The sequence below is a fragment of the Notolabrus celidotus genome, chromosome 14, assembly GCF_009762535.1.
Source record: "Notolabrus celidotus isolate fNotCel1 chromosome 14, fNotCel1.pri, whole genome shotgun sequence".
Classification (NCBI taxonomy): Eukaryota; Metazoa; Chordata; class Actinopteri; order Labriformes; family Labridae; genus Notolabrus; species Notolabrus celidotus.
Genome location: NC_048285.1, coordinates 1,541,216 through 1,560,692, shown reverse-complemented (window position 1 = coordinate 1,560,692; position 19,477 = coordinate 1,541,216). Strand labels below are relative to the sequence as shown.

The 19,477-nt window shown below is 40.6% G+C and overlaps 1 protein-coding gene and 1 long non-coding RNA gene across 2 annotated transcripts; both read left to right on the top strand.

The window, feature by feature from the left end:
- The first annotated feature begins 2,024 nt into the window (after window positions 1–2,024).
- On the top strand, window positions 2,025–6,338 carry LOC117825938. The gene is made up of 3 exons (XR_004633941.1): window positions 2,025–2,131; window positions 4,558–4,759; window positions 6,159–6,338. It is a non-coding gene; the product is annotated as an uncharacterized LOC117825938 (long non-coding RNA).
- Window positions 6,339–18,211: 11,873 nt separating this feature from the next.
- LOC117825305 (U6 snRNA-associated Sm-like protein LSm6) lies at window positions 18,212–18,645 on the top strand. Its single transcript, XM_034701071.1, has one exon. The coding sequence runs from the start codon at window positions 18,258–18,260 to the stop codon at window positions 18,498–18,500; it is 243 nt and encodes an 80-aa protein (XP_034556962.1). The 5' UTR covers window positions 18,212–18,257; the 3' UTR covers window positions 18,501–18,645.
- Window positions 18,646–19,477: the final 832 nt, after the last annotated feature.

The following is a 19,477-nucleotide window of genomic DNA, read 5'->3' as shown; positions in this document are numbered from 1 at the left end:
TACAGTTAGAGTCGGGCCTTGAGTTTGCATGAAAAGGTTTAAATGTTTGCTTTGCATTAAAAACAAACACCTGAGCTGCAGATCTTCTGATTGAAAGCTTTGTTTGGTAACCAACATACTTCCTGTTACCTTCAGAGTAAAACAGGAAGTCCAAGAAATGACACATGGGTCAAACAACATCCCTGATTCAAGTCCAGACGTGCAACCTTGTTGTAAACACTCTCCTCTCTCACACAGCAGATAGAGAGAAAGAAAGAAGAATATGTACACTGGGATAACAGTTATTGAGTCCATGCATTAATCAAAACAAAGTGAAACAAAATCATAAAACTTGCAGACCTAAAAATATCTGAACATTTGAAGCGATGAGTCTAGTGTGACATTTTTTATGCCCTTGTAAAAGCTGCCACTGCTGCATCAATAAAGCCAACATGTCCTCTTAAATATCTTAAATATTCCAACATGTATGGACTCAAAAATATCCGTTCTGCAGCTTTAATTTGTTGTTGATGTTTGCATGATGGAAAACAATTCCATATACACACGCAGCAGGTAAAGGGTGGATACTTTATTTATTTATTTATTTTTTTGATTTGATGTCTTTATTTTGAACATTTAAAAGTAAAAATAGAAAAGAAAAAAAAGGGGTACAAGTAGAAAAGAAGAAATAGTTATACAAAGATACAAGAAAAAAAAGAAATAGTTATACAAAAGAAACAAAATCAATACTAGCAAGCACTGAAACATTTTACTTTACCTGTGTGAAAAGGTACTTCATGCTGGTGTCCACCTGATAAACAGAGGGTTCATGTTTTTTATCCTGATAACTCTGGTTTTGAAAAAAGTCAGACAAAGAGAAAGGAGGAAGATGATTTTGAAATGCTCAGAAAATTCAGAGACAGGTTGGAGGTGAAGGTCTCTGAAGTGTTGTCTGTTTTTTTGAAGGAACTTGGGAGAGTTTTTGTTCTACAGTAAGAAAAAATAGAACAAAACAAACAAGACTCAGAAGTTGAAAACTAGAAGTTGAAAACATGCAGCAGCATTTTTTGGCCCTCATTTTTTAAAATCTGAGTGGTGGGCTTACATTTTGGGTTAGGGACCTTGATCACAGATCTGATGTCCAAATCTAGACTATGGCCCTGTTTTTCATCCCAAGCATCACCCTCTACTTTGCACATTTGACCGGATCTTGATGTGAACATAATAAGATAAATCAATAACAGGAAAAATGCACTTTTAAAAGTGCAACATTTGAAGAAAAAGAAAACATAATGACTGACGTTTTTCAAGGTGGAATACTCGGAAAGTCTGCAAGATGCAGCCTCCAGTAATCATAATCCATCCCTCACATTATTAACCAGCTGTGTGTTTTATATCAGAGTATGAAAGAGTGGTCACTGAAAACTCTGCAGGAGAAACATGAGGGACAGAGGACAGTCGCTCCACTGTCACTAACTTTAGGTGAGAACCCTGTAAGATTTTGAGAAATGATGAAGTGTGTGTGTTTGCGTGCGTGTGTGTGTGCGTGTGGGGGACAGCCCCGGGCCGAGCAGCTGTGAGCAGATGTCAGCGTAAGTGAGCGAGGGACTTGGAAGAGAGAGAGAAGCGTGGCTGGGCCAACCCTCTAATTTACGCATGAGTGGTGCTGCACCAGCGATATTTACATTTAAATTGATGTTTCAGATACTTAATTAAAGACGAGGACTGGGCTCTTCTGGTCGGCGGCAGCCTCTTCCTCATCTTCCTCCTCCTCGGCAGAGTGCACAGACTGCTCACTGGAACCCGCAGCACTTCCCTCAGCCCTGTCAACAATATTTCACTGCAGGCCAGTTAGTGACAATGCACCCTGTTTTGCGTCTATGGTAATTTTCCGGGTGCATTATTGAATACACAATGCCCCCTGGTGGTTTGTGACGCCTGCCCTCACACACACACACACACACACACACACACACACACACACACACACACACACACACACACAATGCTTCTCCTCCTCCTGTCCTGTGGTTTGTAAATAATGACGGCGGTTGGACACACGGTGAGCGTGCTGCTCGTGTTGCAGGAGGCAATGATGGAGGAGGATGAAGGTAAAGTGACGCCGTGTGGATAAACATCAGTACAGTCAGAGGTGAGAGGACGCTCTGTGAGAAGGTATTGTTGTTGTTGTTTTGTCCAGCAGCAAATGTGCATGAAGTTTGTGCAATATACACACTGTGTGTGCAATAATGTGTTTTTATTTCTGTTTTTTAATGCTTAATATGAATGTTTTTTATTTATCTATTCATGCTAATGTCCTTTTTTATGATTATCTGCAGCAGTAAGGACAGCCATTTAATTTACGTGTGCAGTGCAATGACAACAGTTTGAATATCCGTCCATCTATCCGTCTAAAAGTGAGATAAATAATAACTCATCTGATGTTTTTATACATGATGGATGGATGATACTGCAAATTTAAAACATAGAACTTATTGTCAAGATAGATAGATAGATAGATAGATAGATAGATAGATAGATAGATAGATAGATAGATAGACAGACAGACACCATGTGTAGCTTTTAAAAACATGCAAAACTGACCTTGTGTATACATTTGAACAAACTCATTCTAACTCAGTATTTTAAGCGTACTTATTTAGAAATTCAACCTTTTTTCAGCTTTTTATGTCTTTATATGGAGAGATGGAACAGAGCTTTTATTAGGAAACTAAATAAAGAGAGAGAGAGAGAGAGAGAGAGAGAGAGAGAGAGAGAGGAGTGACATGTGGTGTGATTTAACTCTTAAAACAAACTAGTGCTCCAATATTTGACCCTCTGTCACATCAGCAGGCACTCAGAGATATAATGATTCATTGGGGTCACGTTTGAGTCCAGTGTTTACTCACTTTGAGCTCTGCTTTGGTCATCAAAAAACTGCTCATCCAGAAGCATTAGGGGCTTTTAATTCAAAATAATGCAAGTGCAGTTTGGGGACTGTGCAATAATCTGAATTTCTGAAAGTTGATGTGTGTGTTTCTGTGTTTTTATGTATTTATTATTTATGTTTGTCTACTGTTTTTATGCTTTTTATTATTTTACTACTTCTCCTTTTAAGCATCTTTTGCACTGATAATGGGTAGCATTTCAATTTCATTGAGCGATGATAAAGATATATTCTATTCTCTTCTTTTCTTCTACCAAGAAAAAATTCTAACTGTCAAATATATGAAATGCTTTATTTATTTGCAAGCTTCTCACTTAAAATAAAATAAAAAATAAAATAAGATAACTGCAGATGTTTGTAATACAAATACAAATATGCATAGTAAGGTAAATAATATCATGCATTTTCAAAATGTGCAAAATCAAGGCAGGAAAAAACTGTAGCCCTATAAAGTCACGGATAACTCCTTAGGAAATGTTAAAATTTTGAGTCATGTTTGTGTCCACCTGATGAATTTAAGTCCAGTGTTCACCCTCTTTTAGCTCTGTTTTGGTCACCAAGGGAAACTCTGGGTTTGAACCAGCTTAATGCATGTTGTTGTTTGCAAACTTATTGCATCTGCCTGGTGTTTACAGCCTTGCTGGGTGTCTACAGCAGATTCCTGAGGTTCCTCCTGCTGCAAGAAACCAAGTTCATGAGCAAGATTTGTGTCTTTGAAACCAAGATCAATGAATTTAAGGACACTAGATGCTGATTTATAAAAAAAATAGTATAGATAAAATAATAAAACTGTCTGGTTCATGCAACTGATTTCACCTTCTTGCAGACTCTGATTTGAGTTTGTCCTCCCGTGTTGGTGTTTTCTGTAGAGTTATGACTCTGACAGATTGACCTGCACGCTAACACGATGCCGGCCCAATAATCTGAGAGTCCTCCAGGTTGGCGCTCGTTCACGTCGCCTCCTTACAGCTGAGGAGAACCAGCGCTCTGTATGAACACGGTCTCCAATGAGGCCAAAGTCCTAATACAGTGGCACTCCAGTCCTGATGAACCACACTCCCAGCATGCTCTGCTGTCCTCGCCGGGGCCCTGAGAGGGGCCGCCTGACTGCCCACAGGCCAACTCGTCTCCACCACTTGCTCCCAAACAGCCTTTTAATAGGTTTTAAAAGAGGGTTATTAACATCACCTGCTAATTATGTTAAGGACCTAATTAGGGAATGAGAAAAAAGGCCTTTTTGTCTAATTAGGTTTTCTTTCTAAGCACACTGATAACCAAGGGAATGCTGAGATCTCCGTAGAAATGAGAGTGCAATGAGCCAGTGAGAGGATGCTTCAGAAAGAGAGTTAACCCTTTCATCAGCGCCTCCACTCTATTAACAGGCCACTGGCGGCGTGCAATTACCACCCAAATCGTTTATTTGGGACGTGTTTATCTGGAGTGGGAGTCTGCATCATTTAGCGCATTATAAACTCAATAGCAGCTTCATTAGCGATTACAGTCGGTGGGTGGTATTACCTGCCTGATAGCCGGGCGCAGCCTGATGATATCAGCTCCCGCCGCTGAATTACAAGGCAGGGACCTAATTTTTCAGCCTCTGCTGCTCAATCCTCGATGTTTCCTCCACTCAGGCGCTACCCGGCCGGTGTTCTGCCAGCAGCACTTCACCGGGCCTTCAGCTGCAACATGGGAACGAGAAGAGACAACATACAACGGCTTAATCACAAGGCAGGATCGGGAGACGCTGGAGCGGGGAGAGGAGTGAGGAAGAGAGAGAGAGGAATTATGGGATATTCCAGCCAGGTCTCATCACGGCAGTGTTTTACCTCGCAGGTATAACAGGTGTGAGTCTGAGACAGTGTGTGTGTGTTAATCTGAGACGGTGTGTGTGATTCTAACGTCTTCTTTTACATACAAGTTGCATAAAAATAAACTGAGATCAGAAACATTCAGAGGGATGGAAACAGTTAAATATGTCATTTATTACCTCAAACTAAACATCAACACAGGAGCTGAAACTGTATTTCTTGAAGATGTGATGAATTTAGAGGGAGAAGTATTTTAGTTCTTTAAGTTCTAACCATCAGATATCAAACTACATCTTTGATCTGCGCTGCATCGATGCTAAAGTTGATGAAGATGATGCATGGGGTTAAATTTCTTCTCTTCTGATTTTTATATCGTGTGGAAAAGGAATCCTGCATTTATTTATTTTAAACATTTATTTACAAGCTTTTTATTTTTTACCAGGAGCCAACCAATGTTAGTTTTCCAGCACCACTACTGATACCAATTAACCAATAATCAATATTTGGAACTGATATGCATTTGTAGAAAAAAGTTTAATATCTTTCTGTCAAAATTTAGAATTTACAATATTTCATTTACATTTATAAATGAAGTTACATTTACAGCACGTTTACGTCACATAGTCGTGCAATGTATTAGCCAATCAGATCATGTTGTGGGCGGGACTTAAATTGAGACAGAGTGTTGAGTGAAAACAGACCCAGAGGGAAAAACACACTAAAATGCAAATACAGCTAATTAGCCAATGTTGATGATCGGTCGGACCCTTTTTTTTTAAAGCTATATTTTGTGATATTTTTGCCTTTGTTCAATCGGACAGCTGAAGAGAGACAAATGTGGGAAGTAGACGTGGTGGGGGGCATGCAGGTAATAGTCAAAGTTGAGAGTTGAATCTGCAACCGCTGTGACGCCTGCTTGTGGGGCATGCTTAGAGTGCTAGGCAACCAACGCCTCTCAACCTCTCATTTCTACCAGATAAAAAGGCAGCACATTCAGCACCATGCTGTGAATTTAAATCAACTTTACAACGATGAGAAGTCAGGAGGAGAAAATAAAGAAGGACAGATAGAAGTGTTCAATTGGGTACTTCTGATCAATACCATCGAAAAAGGAAAAGGTGTGATGGTTGTTTCATTTGATCCTAGACCATCATGATTTTGTTTATAAGGGTTAATAAGGACCTTTGAATAAATCCTAAATGTATCAGGAGGACAGATCGGGTCGAGTTCAAAAAACGCCATAAGCATCCCTCGTTAGACACCTCCAGCCAAACTTTCATCCAAACACTCCAACAGATCTGTGTTTTTATCTCAGCTTTACATCATCTGTGGCTAATTCCACGTGCTGTTTCAAACAAACTCTGATAAACTGCTCAATAATCACGCCCCTGACCCTCACCGTCACCTCTCCTCCCTCTGCACAGGATCATCCTCCACAGAGAGAGACTCAAAGATTAAACGCATCTTCTCCTGCTGAATACACACAGACGATTTACATCTGTACTTGTGTGCACACTCCTCTGTAATGCACAAACTTCTGTTATGTTTGGGATGACAGGAGGAGAAATAAAAAACAAATACAGAGAGTGGGCGGTCCTTAATGCGTCCCAGAGCCACCGCCTGTACGTGGCCTAAGTGATCAGATCTCTATCCACCCTGCGTGTGATCAACCTGTGATCTGATCGACCGGGAGTGATGTAGATACCAGGTGTGAACAGGTAATTACAGCTGTCATAACCATGTTTAGATTTCTTGAAATAAAGGTTTTAAGCTGTTGAAAATCAAATGTTTAAAATCCGATTCATGGAAAAAAAACTATAATCAAGCAAACTGTGTCTCATTTTTCTGACCTTCCCCTGCCCGGTTTATTCGTCCTGCTGCAGAGTTTGCAGAGAGACACAGGACAAGTGTTAGCAGAGAAAACCACGCAGCATCAATAAAGTTAGCGTCCTCCCTGACTTTATTACAGCCGTGACAGTCTGAGGCGTCCCCGCTGAACAGCAGAGGTTTCACTCCTTTAAACATCTCTGGAGTTTGTCTGAGCCGCCGCGGCCCGCCGTCATTAAAGGTCAGCACATCATCTCTCCCAGGTGCCAAGAAAGCAAATAGTACAGTGTCATTTAACAATGAGGAGATGGAGGTAAAGATAGACGGGTAACGAGGAATGAAAACGAGCTAGTGAGACGCCTGCGGACGCTCGCTGACGGGAGTCAAGTGTTGGGGAACCTGCGGCGGCGCTTCCTGTGTGATTACATGTTTAATTTACTTCACATCTCAAAAATTGTCTGCTATGACAGAGCCAATTTACAGTGATCCCCGTGTGAGTGTCAGGCAAACCAAAGGAAGGGCTGCAATGAAACCGCTCCCCGCAGCCTCTAATGGAATCTCAATGAACCCCCGAGCCGCCGGGTCCGGGGGAGCAGACAGCCCCGCCATTACAGCCGAGGACCCGCTTTACCCGCACGGCCCTCGCCTCGGCCTGTCTGTTATTATCGCTTCACTCTCCCGAGGTGAGACGCCAGCGGAGTGAAAGGAGGGAGAAAAGGAGCGTAGGAAAGGGGAGGTTACTCCAACTTAGACCTATATACTTTGACATCTGCTGGATCCAGTTCAGGCAGCGAGCAGGGGGGAGGGGAGGCCAGATAGCAGGTCTGCAAATTGACGGAGCCGGACTCTGTGTTTATACTGATCGCTGATCACCAGGCTGGCCCTGACGTCCAATCTGGATCCCAAATAGACGAGCAAAGCACAGACATTGCACATGCTAAGTGTCTATCTGTCTGTCATTTAAAAAAGAGAGGAATCCATCTGAAACAGCATTATTCAAATGATTGGAAGGTGTTGGGAAATTTCAGGTCAAATTGCAGAGCAGCGATTGAAGGTTTGCACTCTTATCTCAAAGTCATAAACATGTTGTCTTAGAAGAGACGCCGTCCGACAAATTCAATCATAGAGATGCAAATTAAAGACAGCGGCGATACGTATGTTAATGCAGCGCTGCTCACACAGCCTTTAACTTCTGCTGCTGTTTGTCATTTTCAAACTGAAATTATTTCAGTCAAAGTGACGACTCTTACCTGGGATCGATTTGATTACAATAATCTGTTTCTGCGTTATTTAAATCAACAATTTACAAAACAAGCTGTGATTTCATGCTTCCGTCTCCTTTTCAATGTCAAACTTCAGCACAGTGTCTGAGCTCAAAGTTTACTTTAACACATCGCAGGGAATCATCACACAGAGATAAACTGATAGTTGAATTGTTAATTCGTGCATCTCTGCAGACTTCACACTGAGCAGGTCTGAGGAACTCTTTAAAGTTCACTATATGTGATATAAATCCTGAATGTCCTGCAGGTCTCTCCTCTCTCAGACTCTCAGACAAGTTAGTCCAGCCAATCCAAATCCAGAGTGCAAGTGACTGAAGTGGACTTTCTGTGAACTCAGAGTCTGATTCACAGGTTATGAAAGTTACAGTCAAAATTCAACAACTTTTCAAGACGTGAGTTCGTCTGTGTCTCAGTTTAAGATGATTGTAAGCATGCATGACAGTGATGAGGTTTTATAATCAAAGACGCATGCATCCTCTCAGTGCCCTCACTCATTGATCACCTGCATGTCTCTATTAATATCTTAACCTCTTCCTCTCTTAGTTTTGTTATTCTGTTAATTTGAAGAATGCAGGACGCAGTCTTCAGGCATATGTTCTTGCCGTCTGTCCAAGAATGCATCTTGAAATGGGAAAAGGAGTTAAAGGTACACTGCTCCTGCAGCCTGGACTCTTTCAACTGTTTAATGCAGACTGACGGCGCTGGAGGAAGATGCATCAGGTTGGATGCTTTAATGACTCTGCTATGAGACTATGGGTTAAATGTTATGTGTTGTCTGTCTGTAACGTTGTTAAAATGTGCTGCAGGTCTTGGCCAGGACAGAGTTTTTTAATCTCCATGAGGTTTTCCTGGTTCAACAAATTTTAAATTACTACATGAAAAACATGCAGAATATGTAGAAAATAAGTTTGTTAAAATATGAACCCATGTGGAAGTGCTAAAAACTGCAGTTCCTCGAGTGTCCACTAGAGGCTGGTTGCAGAAACATCAGAAACCACATACACACCCATTCAAAGAGACGATCTTTAAAATAAACATGTTTACAGCCTGGGTCAAAAAACAGTTAAGATCTGAATAGTTCTTTTCTCTCTCAGCACACACTGTACGGGGTGAATTTATTATAACTTGTTATTTTTGAATATATTAAACTTGTGAGTTTTGCCCAAATAAGGGCATGGCATCCTTGATTGACAGGCGGGAACACTGGAGCTGTTAGCGAGGAGGCTAAAGGCCCGCCTCTTTACGTCACACTAGCTCCACAGAAGTTAAGTTGAGTTCAGCATTTCCAATATGGCACCCGCCGACGATCGGCTTCAAAAGAGGGCTTCAGGAACAGATGGATGACGTCACGAATACCAGTCCATTTATTATACAAGATATGGTTGGCTCACATGCTGTTAGGACACGGAGCAGGAAAGAGTATGACTCTTATGTCCAACACAGACATTTAGTTTAAGAGTAGAGAGCCTCAAGTTGAACAGAAGCATGTTTGGAAGCCAAAATAACAACATCCTCAAACTGTCATTTCAGACTTTCTAACCTTTTAGTCTACAATAAGATGGTGTGGTTCATTTAAAATAGATCTGAAATCTGAAATCAGCCACACAGAAACTAGTCGTCCTCTGGCAAGCATTAAATCAGTATCGTTAAGATTACTTTTCGGCCAAAAGGTCAGTAAACATGAACATAAACTTCTCAACAGAAATGTGAATGTAGCGTCTCTGCCCCGTGATTCTGGTTCTAACAATAAGACGTGTTCCTGATCCCCTCCCTCCTGTGAAACCAGCCTGAACGCGTTTCCGTCTGCGGCGTGAAGCCGTTCTCCACCAAAACAACGCTCTCCCCCGTGTTGGGGGTGAGGGTGGGGGGTGTGCAGGGGGGAGGAAGGGGAGTTAGGCCGGGTGCAGGGTGTTTACTGTTTGCAGAGACCGACCCCGGCCGTGTGCGGAGACAAGATGAATTTGACAGCTAATGTAAAAATAACAGACAATCATAAATCAAGGAAGCAGGCGTCGAGAGTCGATGATGAGAGTTAATCAATACAGGCCTGACTCTGCCATTGTGTGAAATGGCACTCCATTTATTACAGGGGGGACTTGGAGGAGAAACATTATTCATATTAGAGTATGCACACGCTGGTTGAAGGGAGGCAGGAGGTGCAGGAGGAGGGAGCTGCTTAGTCATACTGCAGGTGCAAAGGGCCTGCACTCATAAGAGGACCTGACCCTGGATCTAGGGATTATTCAACGTTTACTGAACTTTATTTAATCTGAGACAAAGCTGAAGAATTAACATCCAATCAGCTAGCCAGAGCTGAATCATGCCTGACTCTGTCTCTTCTTTAGATTAGGCAGAAAACGACCTTCAAAATATTAAAATATCAAAGTGTTCTGCAGTGAAATGAGTACAAGAGTTTCTAAAAATACGATATAATCTTATGCAACACAAAAATGTTCCTCTAAGTTCTCCTGGTAAGCAGATTCAGGAAGTAAATGCTTTGTTATGATGTCATTCCACCCTTTAGACCAGAGGTTAGTATCAAATATTGCTGCAGTTTGCTGAGAATCCCTCACTGAGAAGACCATTTAGCACAACTGGAACAATTTCTATCTTTAACACAGATGGAAGGGATGAAAGAAGAAGTTAATGCATCTTTATTGTTTGTTATGAACTCAAAATTAGCCTTATGGCTAACTCTAAGCATATTTACATAGATGCTTAGGGAAATGTTCAATATGCACTGTCTCTTTAAATAAATAAATACAATAAATAAATAAAAGTTTTAAAAAATGCAGTTCCAGAAGTGTCCACTAGAGGCTTTGTCCAAAAGTGAGCCAGTCCTCATAGAGCCCAATAATAGCATGTCTTTACAGCAGGATGTTTAAAGCCTGGTGATGACCTCCAAACGTCTTTATGGGGTGGTCTTTATAACTCATCTATTTTAATAACATAAAGACTTAACATTTAGCACGTATTTTTATAATTAGGGGCGTGGTTTGTTTGGCTTACAGGTGGGCATGTCGTAGCAAGTTGTCATAGCTCTTAAAGTGATACTTCAGTTTTTCTGAAGTGGGGTCGTATGAGTTACAGTACACTATTGCTCCTGCACTAATGCGTGCCGGTATGGTAGGTAAGCTAGGCTATTTTCTCTGTGGACGGCGCCTCCTATTTTGCATAATTTCGGCAAAGTTAAGAAAATATGGTCCAGGCACTCATCACGGTGCAAATGCATGCACCAGTAGAAAAAATTGGAGCTATTCAGTTTGCCGTCAGAAACCCTCTTTGTTTTGGCACTATTTCCAGACGCACCTCGCAGACCGGTGTTCTTCCGCTGCATGAGCACGGAAACACGCCCATCAGCTGTTTGGATCAACAAGCACGTAGCATTTTTAGCAGACGAAGAGGAGTCCTCTATGACCCAACGTACCAATGAAGAAGAGAGGGGAGAAAGTTCTGTGCTAACGAGTGAGCAGGAGAGATCCCACGTTACCTGGTGGTGCCGGTGTGTAAACTGTGAGCCCATGCCAACGAACCCAGAGAGCTTCTGCTGTCGGGAGAGGGACTTAGTGACAACAATACTTCAGGACCTTTCTGAATCAGAGGATACCAGCGGCTCACATACGGCTCCAGTCTGCATCACTCATCATCCAGAGTTCCCTGCCTTACAGGAGGTTTGCTTGTTTGAACAGCCGGGATAAAGACAGGTATGTACCATCTTTTAGATTTGCAGAAAAGTTAGTTTAATTCACTCTAAAGACCGATACTGCTACTTGATCCTGCTACGTGCTTGTTGATCCAAGCGAAATAGGAGGCCCCGTCCGCAGAGAAAATAGCCTGCCTTGCCGGCCGGTCCTCTGGGAGCTTTCTCAATAAAGGGGAAGAGCTCACATGCATTGTGCCTAGCAGGAGCAATAGTGTACTGTAAGTCATACGACCCCACTTCAAAAAAAATATCCCTTTAAGGTATTGACCAAAACTCAACTTCGCCTTTTAACTGGACCAATTGGTTGGAGTCAGCGTTTCCAATATGGCGACCACCATCTTTGGGTTTGAGACTATGTATACAGTCTATAAAAAAAACACCAGACAAACAGCAAATCTCACTTCAGCTGCTGAGGCTATTTCTTTACCAAAAAAGTATATTAATAGCTGTAATAATAGCAGACAATCAAAGGGTGTTAAAATGTATAAATGTATGATCTCTGAGTCAACGTCAATATTATGTCAATAAAGAAACACACAGATTTAAAATGAATTATTGTAAAGATGCCAAATGTTTGAGAGGTTTGCACGTTTTTCGATGATATGCAAATTAAAAAACCTTCTCTTACTTAACATCCAGAGTCTGACAAAGTCAATTCTGCAGAATATAATGTAAGGATTTCAAATAAAAGAGAAATGTCCAGAGGAAAGATGTGGCTCTGAGTCGTATATATGGAAACTTCTGTGGAAAAATTGCTGACTTTATACGTGGAAAAGTCTCTTTGACCAAGTCTGTTTTCCAAAAAACTTGCACTTTACTTGTCACAAACTGCTTCATTAATTTCCCACAATGCATCATGGGTAGGAATCTCTCTCTCTCACAATATTAGCTTAATGCTTCCATAAGTGCCATTAGCAAACATTTCTTAGATTTCCAAGTAAAATCCAGAAGAAACTGGCAAAAAAACAAACACAGATTTCAAAGCAAACATGCTTATATTTGACTCTAGTCATTAATGAAGTGTCTAAAACATAAACATAAACATAACCACAGGACTTTAGTTTCCTTGTGTTGATGCACTAAAAACCGAGGAGCACTGGTGTTCCTCTAAGGTCTTCCAGAAACTAAACTTTCTGCCTTCATTACTCTTTGTGAGTGTCTTCGGTCTTGGACCCCTGCACCACACATCTTAAACTCGGCATTAGGACACTTGGAGTCTCTGTGCTCTCTTGTAGACTCGGGGCAGATGCAGAGGTAGCAGCAGATCACAGACAGCTCTCTGGCACACCGGCTGACGTGAGTGGCTGTGGCTGGCCTCCTCTGGGGAAATTGGGCCTGAGGAGTGGGGCTTCTGATTTACTCCAGGCCCTGGCATGTCTCACTGATGAGCTCTAGGCAGCCCGGGCCCCATGTGGGGATTGGCTGCGACCAATATGTTCCCTTCCACTCAAAAGGACAGGGCTAATGTGCTAGAATCCCAGCCCGGGCGGCCCCTCTCCAAACCCCCCCTTCCACCTTCATTTAAGACTCTCTCTATCTCGCCTGACTCTCCCATTGCTTCTTCTTCTTCTTCATATCAGAGCCTCTCTATCTGTCGCCACCTCTCTCAGCCTTGCTCCTATCAGGATTTCTTTTTCCCATCTTCCCCTCTTCTCGCCTTCGCCTCCCTCTCATCCCTCTCCGCCGCTGCTTCCTGGTGCTGCAGTCATTTTTCCTCACCTGAGGCTCATTCCTGGGTCTGCGGGAATGTATGGCTTTATTTGTATGGCGCCAGCATTTTATTGGATTCCTATTGCTTTGGAACAGAGGTAGCACATTCCAAATTCATCAAGGGCCAATTTAATTCAAAATTCATGAAGTGGGCATCCGTCAAGGTGCCGGCTCCAATGCGCTCTGTGTGTTCTCAGGGTGCCTCTGTATGCACCCGAGACCATCAGTAACTCCAGTCCCATTTCCCTCCCTGATTAGAAACTACCGGGTGGTTTCCTTTGGCTCCATGCTGGATTTCATCAAAAAGACCTACATGCTTCTTTCTGTTAGATAAGGTACATCATCACACAGCGCTGATAGAGCAGAAACTTCCATGGTTGAATTTCAAACAGTTAGTCACCAGGCAGGAGATGGGAGATGTGTCTGCAAACGGGGACGTTCCTCCTGATTCAGGATTTTACTTAGTTCTCGTGCGTGCTAAACTTTGTGACAACTAGCGTTAGCAAACACTCTGTACTGTAATGCATTTAAACACACCATGGACGCTCTCTCTGCAAAGTCAGACATTCTCATCACATTTTCGGATGCTCAACAGAAGTTTAAGTTTGATAGAATATGTCAGATTTTAGGAACAATTTAAGACTTTGTTCTGACAATCTGGTGTCACTTATTGGAGACAGTTGGACTATTATTGTTTGTTTGGTCTAAAGACGTGATTCTTTGGGTTTGCAGCTTCTTTAAATTCAATTAATTTACCTATTAATACAATTATGCTGAATTCATTCTAAATTAATACACTACTGTCTGCAGTTGAAACCTTTTTGCGTCAAACAATCCAACTAATAAGTGTCAAAACTAGATTGCAGCATTTCCTGCAAAGTCCTTCTCATAGACTGTATAAAATATGGACGTAGTATCCATGACGTCACCCATCTATTTCTGAACGCTGTTTTGAAGCCAATCAGCAGCAGCAGCCATATTGTTTCTGCGGAGCCAGTGTGACGTAAAGAGGCGGGCTTTGAGCCTCCTAGCCAACAGCTGCAGTGTTCCTGCAGGCAGCTGTGCCTCTCATTGGAAGACTTCTAATCTCAATGTCTTCGAAATTGCCGAATTAGAAAAAAATTCACCCCCCTCACAGTGAGAGGACATAAAAAAAAGGGCTATCCAGACTACACTCGTCTTTTGTACCAGGCTGTAAACATGTTTATTCCTGCTGTATTTATTTATTATTTATTCATTTATTTGACAGGGGCAATGCAAAACAAAAACTGTCAAGCCAGAGTTAGCTATAAGCTAATTTTCATCTGTGGTCCCTGGGCAGGAAGATGTTAACAAATGTACAATACAAAAAAAAAAAAAAAAAAAAAAAACATACTAGCATTTAAAACAATACATAGACTACTCAACACAGTCCATCACTAATAACAACACATTTAAAATGACATTTCATTGTCTCTAATTTGATGCATTCAGATGATCACATGATTGTTTTTCCTTGAGCCATAATTTCAGTTTACTTTTAAAAACACTGAGGCTTGTACAGTCTCTAATGTGGGTCGGGATTGAGTTCCATTTTCCTGCTGCTCTGACTGAAAATGCAGACTGTCCAAATGCAGTCTTCCTACGTTTAGCTGAACAGTCTCCTCTTGTTGATGCCCTGGTCTCCCTAAGATTGTTCCTGCAGAGTAACACACATTGTTTAAGTGGTGGTGGGGCCTGATCATTAATTAGTTTATACATCAGACACATATCTACATAACAAAGAAAACTGTCAAAGGTCATTAAGTTATATTTTGTAATGATTTTACAGTGGTGGTACTTCCTTGGTTTTTTATCTAGAGTTTTCAGTGACTGTTTGTAGAGGGTGTGTAATGGTTTTAGAGTGGTTGCTCCAGCCTGAGACCAGCTTGTGGCACAATAAGAGAAATGAGAATCATTGAGTGCATGTATAGTTTAGCAGCGGCTAAAGGTAACTGATGCCTGACATGTCTGAAGTTCATAAGGCTGGCTCTTACATTTCTGCAGACATTTTTTACATGTTTCTTAAAATTTAGGTTGGAGTCAATTGTTATGCCCAGAAACTTGAAATGTTGAACAATCTGTATTACCTCTCTGTTTACAGTCATATCAGGTTGAGGTGTATTGTTTCCCCTGATAGAAAAATACATTCCTGCAGTTTTGCTCACATTAAGCGTTAGACAGTTGTAAAGATTGTCTTTTTCCCATTCATGTGTATGTGACATCCGGTACTTCCAAAGCCAGCCTCAAGAGGATCCTCAATGAACTGCAGCTTTTAACACTTCCGCATTGGACTCATATTTTTAGATCGGAGATTGCCGCTTGGTCCTTCTACGTCCGACTCTTCAACGCAGTAACTCTTCAAATGTTAAGTGAAGTAATGCATTTGAACACATGATGGACACCATCTCTGCAAAGTCAGACATTCCTGCTGGAGAGCAAAAATCCCCTCACATTAAACCAATGCTCAATAGAAGTTTAAGTTTGATAAAATATGTCAGATTTTAGAAACAATTGAAGACTCAGTTCTGAAAATCAGGCGTCACTTATTGGAGACAGTTGGACTATTGTTGTTTGTGTGGTCTAAATATGTGATTCTTTGGGTTTGCAGCTTCTTTAACTTCACTTAATTTACCTAATTATACAAACATAAGCTTAATTAACTCTACACTGCGTGCACAATTATTAGGCACGTGAGTATTTTTGTGAATATGTTAAAAACTATGTTAACAGTCGTTTTCAAATTTGTTAGGAAGTCAGATATTGAATGTATTTCTTCAACTGTGTGGTTAAAATGATGCTTCTCGGCTGTATTTTTAAATAAATGCAGAATCTTCAGAAATGAGCGTGACAAATTATTATGCAAGTTGGTGATAAGAGCATATAACTTGTAAAAATTAAAAACTAGGCACCATTTTAACATTCTATTGATTAAAAATAATAATATTTACTACAACTGTATTCAAACTTCAACAAAAACAACAGTTTTCTTTACATTTGTTACAAAATAAAACTGTTAATGTCTTTGAAACATTTCAAATCTAAAGTGTTTCTCAAATGTCCAATATAACCTCCTTATCTTTCAGTGAGGGTCAGAGGTCACTGTAAACTGATTTAGTTTCTGATGACTTGTCTGCTGACTCTGTGAGCTGCACCTTGTATGTCTTTCCAAAGATGCTCTTTGAGCTGTATTTCTTCCATCACTGTAAATTATCTTCTTCAGTATTGACCACAAGTTCTCAGTCGGGTTGAGATCAGGTGAGCAGGCAGGCCAGTTCATGAGGCGATCCTCTTTAAAGCCCTGAGATGCCATCCTGTCCTGGGAATAACGTGAGGCATGTGACGGTGCATTGTGCTCATGCATGAACACTAGCATCTTCTTCACTTTAGCTGAATGTCTTTTCCTCCATGGAGGAAAAATACAAAAGAGGATCACCTCATGAACTGGCCTGCCTGCTCACCTGATCTCAACCTGACTGAGAACTTATGGTCAATACTGAAGAAGATAATTTACAGTGATGGTGAGAAATACAACTCAAAGAGCATCTTTGGAAAGACATACAAGGTACAGCTCACAGAGTCATCAGAGAAGTCATCAGAAACTAAATCAGTTTACAGTGACCTCTGACCCTCACTGAAAGAAAAGGAGGTTATATTGGACATTAGAGAAACACTTTAGATTTGAAATGTTTCAAAGACATTAACAGTTTTATTTTGTAACAAATGTAAAGAAAACTGTTGTTTTTGTTGAAGTTTGAATACAGTTGTAGTAAATATTATTATTTTTAATCAACAGAATGTTAAAATGGTGCCTAGTTTTTAATTTTCACAAGTTATATGCTCTTATCACCACCTTGCATAATAATTTGTCACACTCATTTCTGCAGAAGAAATATATTCACTATCTGACTTCTTGACAAATTTGAAAACCACTGTTAATATAGTTTTTAACATATTCACAAAAATACTCACGTGCCTAATAATTGTGCACGCAGTGTAAATGAATATGCTTCTGTCTGCAGGGAACCTTTTGTGCCAAACAATCCAACTGATAGTGTAAAACAAGATGATGGCCTTTTCTGCAAAGTTGTTCTACATCTGACTCTGCAACAAAAGTACAAACTCGTTCAGCGAAACATGTTTATTAATGCAAAATCAAAGTTAGAGAGTCATGCCACTTACAAAGGTGTAAAGTTTTATCAAGAGATGTCTTTAATGCTTGTGTCACTTCATGTAAAGTCGTTACTTTTTGGTTGTGCAACATCTTAACTGAGGCACACGTCCTCGTTCCCGTAAACCTTTGTAGCCCAGTCAAGCATGAACAATGAAATTTGGTTGCAGACTTATTAAAACTGAACTTCAACCACTTTCATCATGGTCACGACATCAGCTTCATTTTAAAACAGCAGTTTCTCCTGAGTAGTTTTGCAGCGGTGTTTAATGTGCTCTATGCTAAGACGATGATTCATTCAGAGACATCGTGAAGAGAGCGGTTTTAAACATTACCACAGAAGAAGAAAGAAAGCAAGACCGTGCATGCACAGGAACTGGATGCTGACGCAGGTGAATGATATCTGACCTCCGATCGTGACCTCTGAGCGGAGTGTCGGGGTAAAGGCAGCTGACATGGGTTCATATCCAGATTGCACACTGATTTTTTTTTTTAGATGGTGTCTGTGATACACGGCTTAGCTGAGACTTAACCTGAAAGTCTGCAAAAATATGTGTGACTGTGAGATAAATCCTGAGACAGAAGCAGGTGTCTCAATGAAACCTGGTCTCTGGAAAATATTTACGTTTAACCAAGTTTGGACGTCTTCTCAGCGATGGCCAGAGCTGATATTAGGCGTCTTTTCAGTCATGCTTAACTGGGTGTTAACAAAAGACAAGCACAAAAAAAAACAACTGATGGCTCCTCTCTGATTGGTCAATCCACAACCCAATACAATCGTTTGGAAGACGTTTTCTAGATCCAAGACAAGATGAGTCTACGAAAGCAAACACAGAGTGACTTCCTGAAGCAGATCATTGGAAGGCCAGTGGTCGTCAAACTGAATTCAGGTGTCGATTATAGAGGTGTCCTGGCCTGCCTGGATGGTTACATGAACATCGCCATAGAGCAGACTGAAGAGTATGTCAATGGACAGCTGAAAAACAAGTATGGAGATGCGTTTCTGAGAGGAAACAATGTTCTGTACATCAGCACCCAGAAGAGGAAAGTGTGACGAATATTTGGATGTTTTTCATTTATTTTATTTTCCAGTGTTTGGGTTGTCAGTTGACAACTGTCTCTTTGTTTGGTATTGTTAAGCCTCAGCTTCAGAGAATGTTTTTGTAAAAGTGGAACACAAATAAATCCTGAGTTTTTGATTCATGAAAAAAAAAAAAACAACTGATGCAAAAACAAGATGCTTCGGAGTCATGCTAATAATCCTGCAGAAGAAGCTACTGAGGCAGAAGTGGACAAAACCTCATTGAATTTAAGTAAGACATGTTTTTATTAATGCTAAATATAAATGCTAGCAGAAGCTATAAGCTTCAACAAGAATACTTTTTCAGGACATTGAAGAAGAAATGGAGAATAGAAAGTTTGTGCATTTTTATTCTACTTTTATTTTTTATTGCAGTGACACATTTTTAAAGCAGTTATTTATGAGCACAATTTTAGAAGAGAAATCAAATACAGAGAGGGAAAATAACAAATTATGAGGTTCATATTTTTGTTGTTTTGTTCTTACGAATCAATTTCCAGACACTGAAATAACAGTTTTATAGTTTGTTACACACTGGTAGCTTTATTGTGTTATAAAGTCAAATAATCTCATCGTCCCTGTATGAGCACAAATGTTTATTTCCTGGAAGCACTTCCTTTGTGAGGATAATGTTTTTTTTTATTCCTATCAGTTCATACAATCCCAAAAACAGAATTAACATCCAAACAAATCTGTCAATCTAAATTACAAATTCACCTGCAGCTTTTCTAGCTCTGAAAATGTTTTCCAGCTCACCATCAGTGATGCTATTTAACTGACTCTACATAAAGTGTGGATCCATTTTTCCATATAAGGATATGAGGCCATCTCTGATTCTGTGCACATCACAAAGATCCATTATTGTATTAACGACCTGCCGTCATCTTGAGGTACAGTTCTCCGTTCCCCCACAGGAACTTTTTTGTGTCCGTATCTGCAGACTTCCATCA

Excerpts from the sequence above, each read along its gene's own strand:
- LOC117825305 (XM_034701071.1), top strand. The coding sequence starts at position 18,258 with ATGAGTCTACGAAAGCAAACACAGAGTGACTTCCTGAAGCAGATCATT.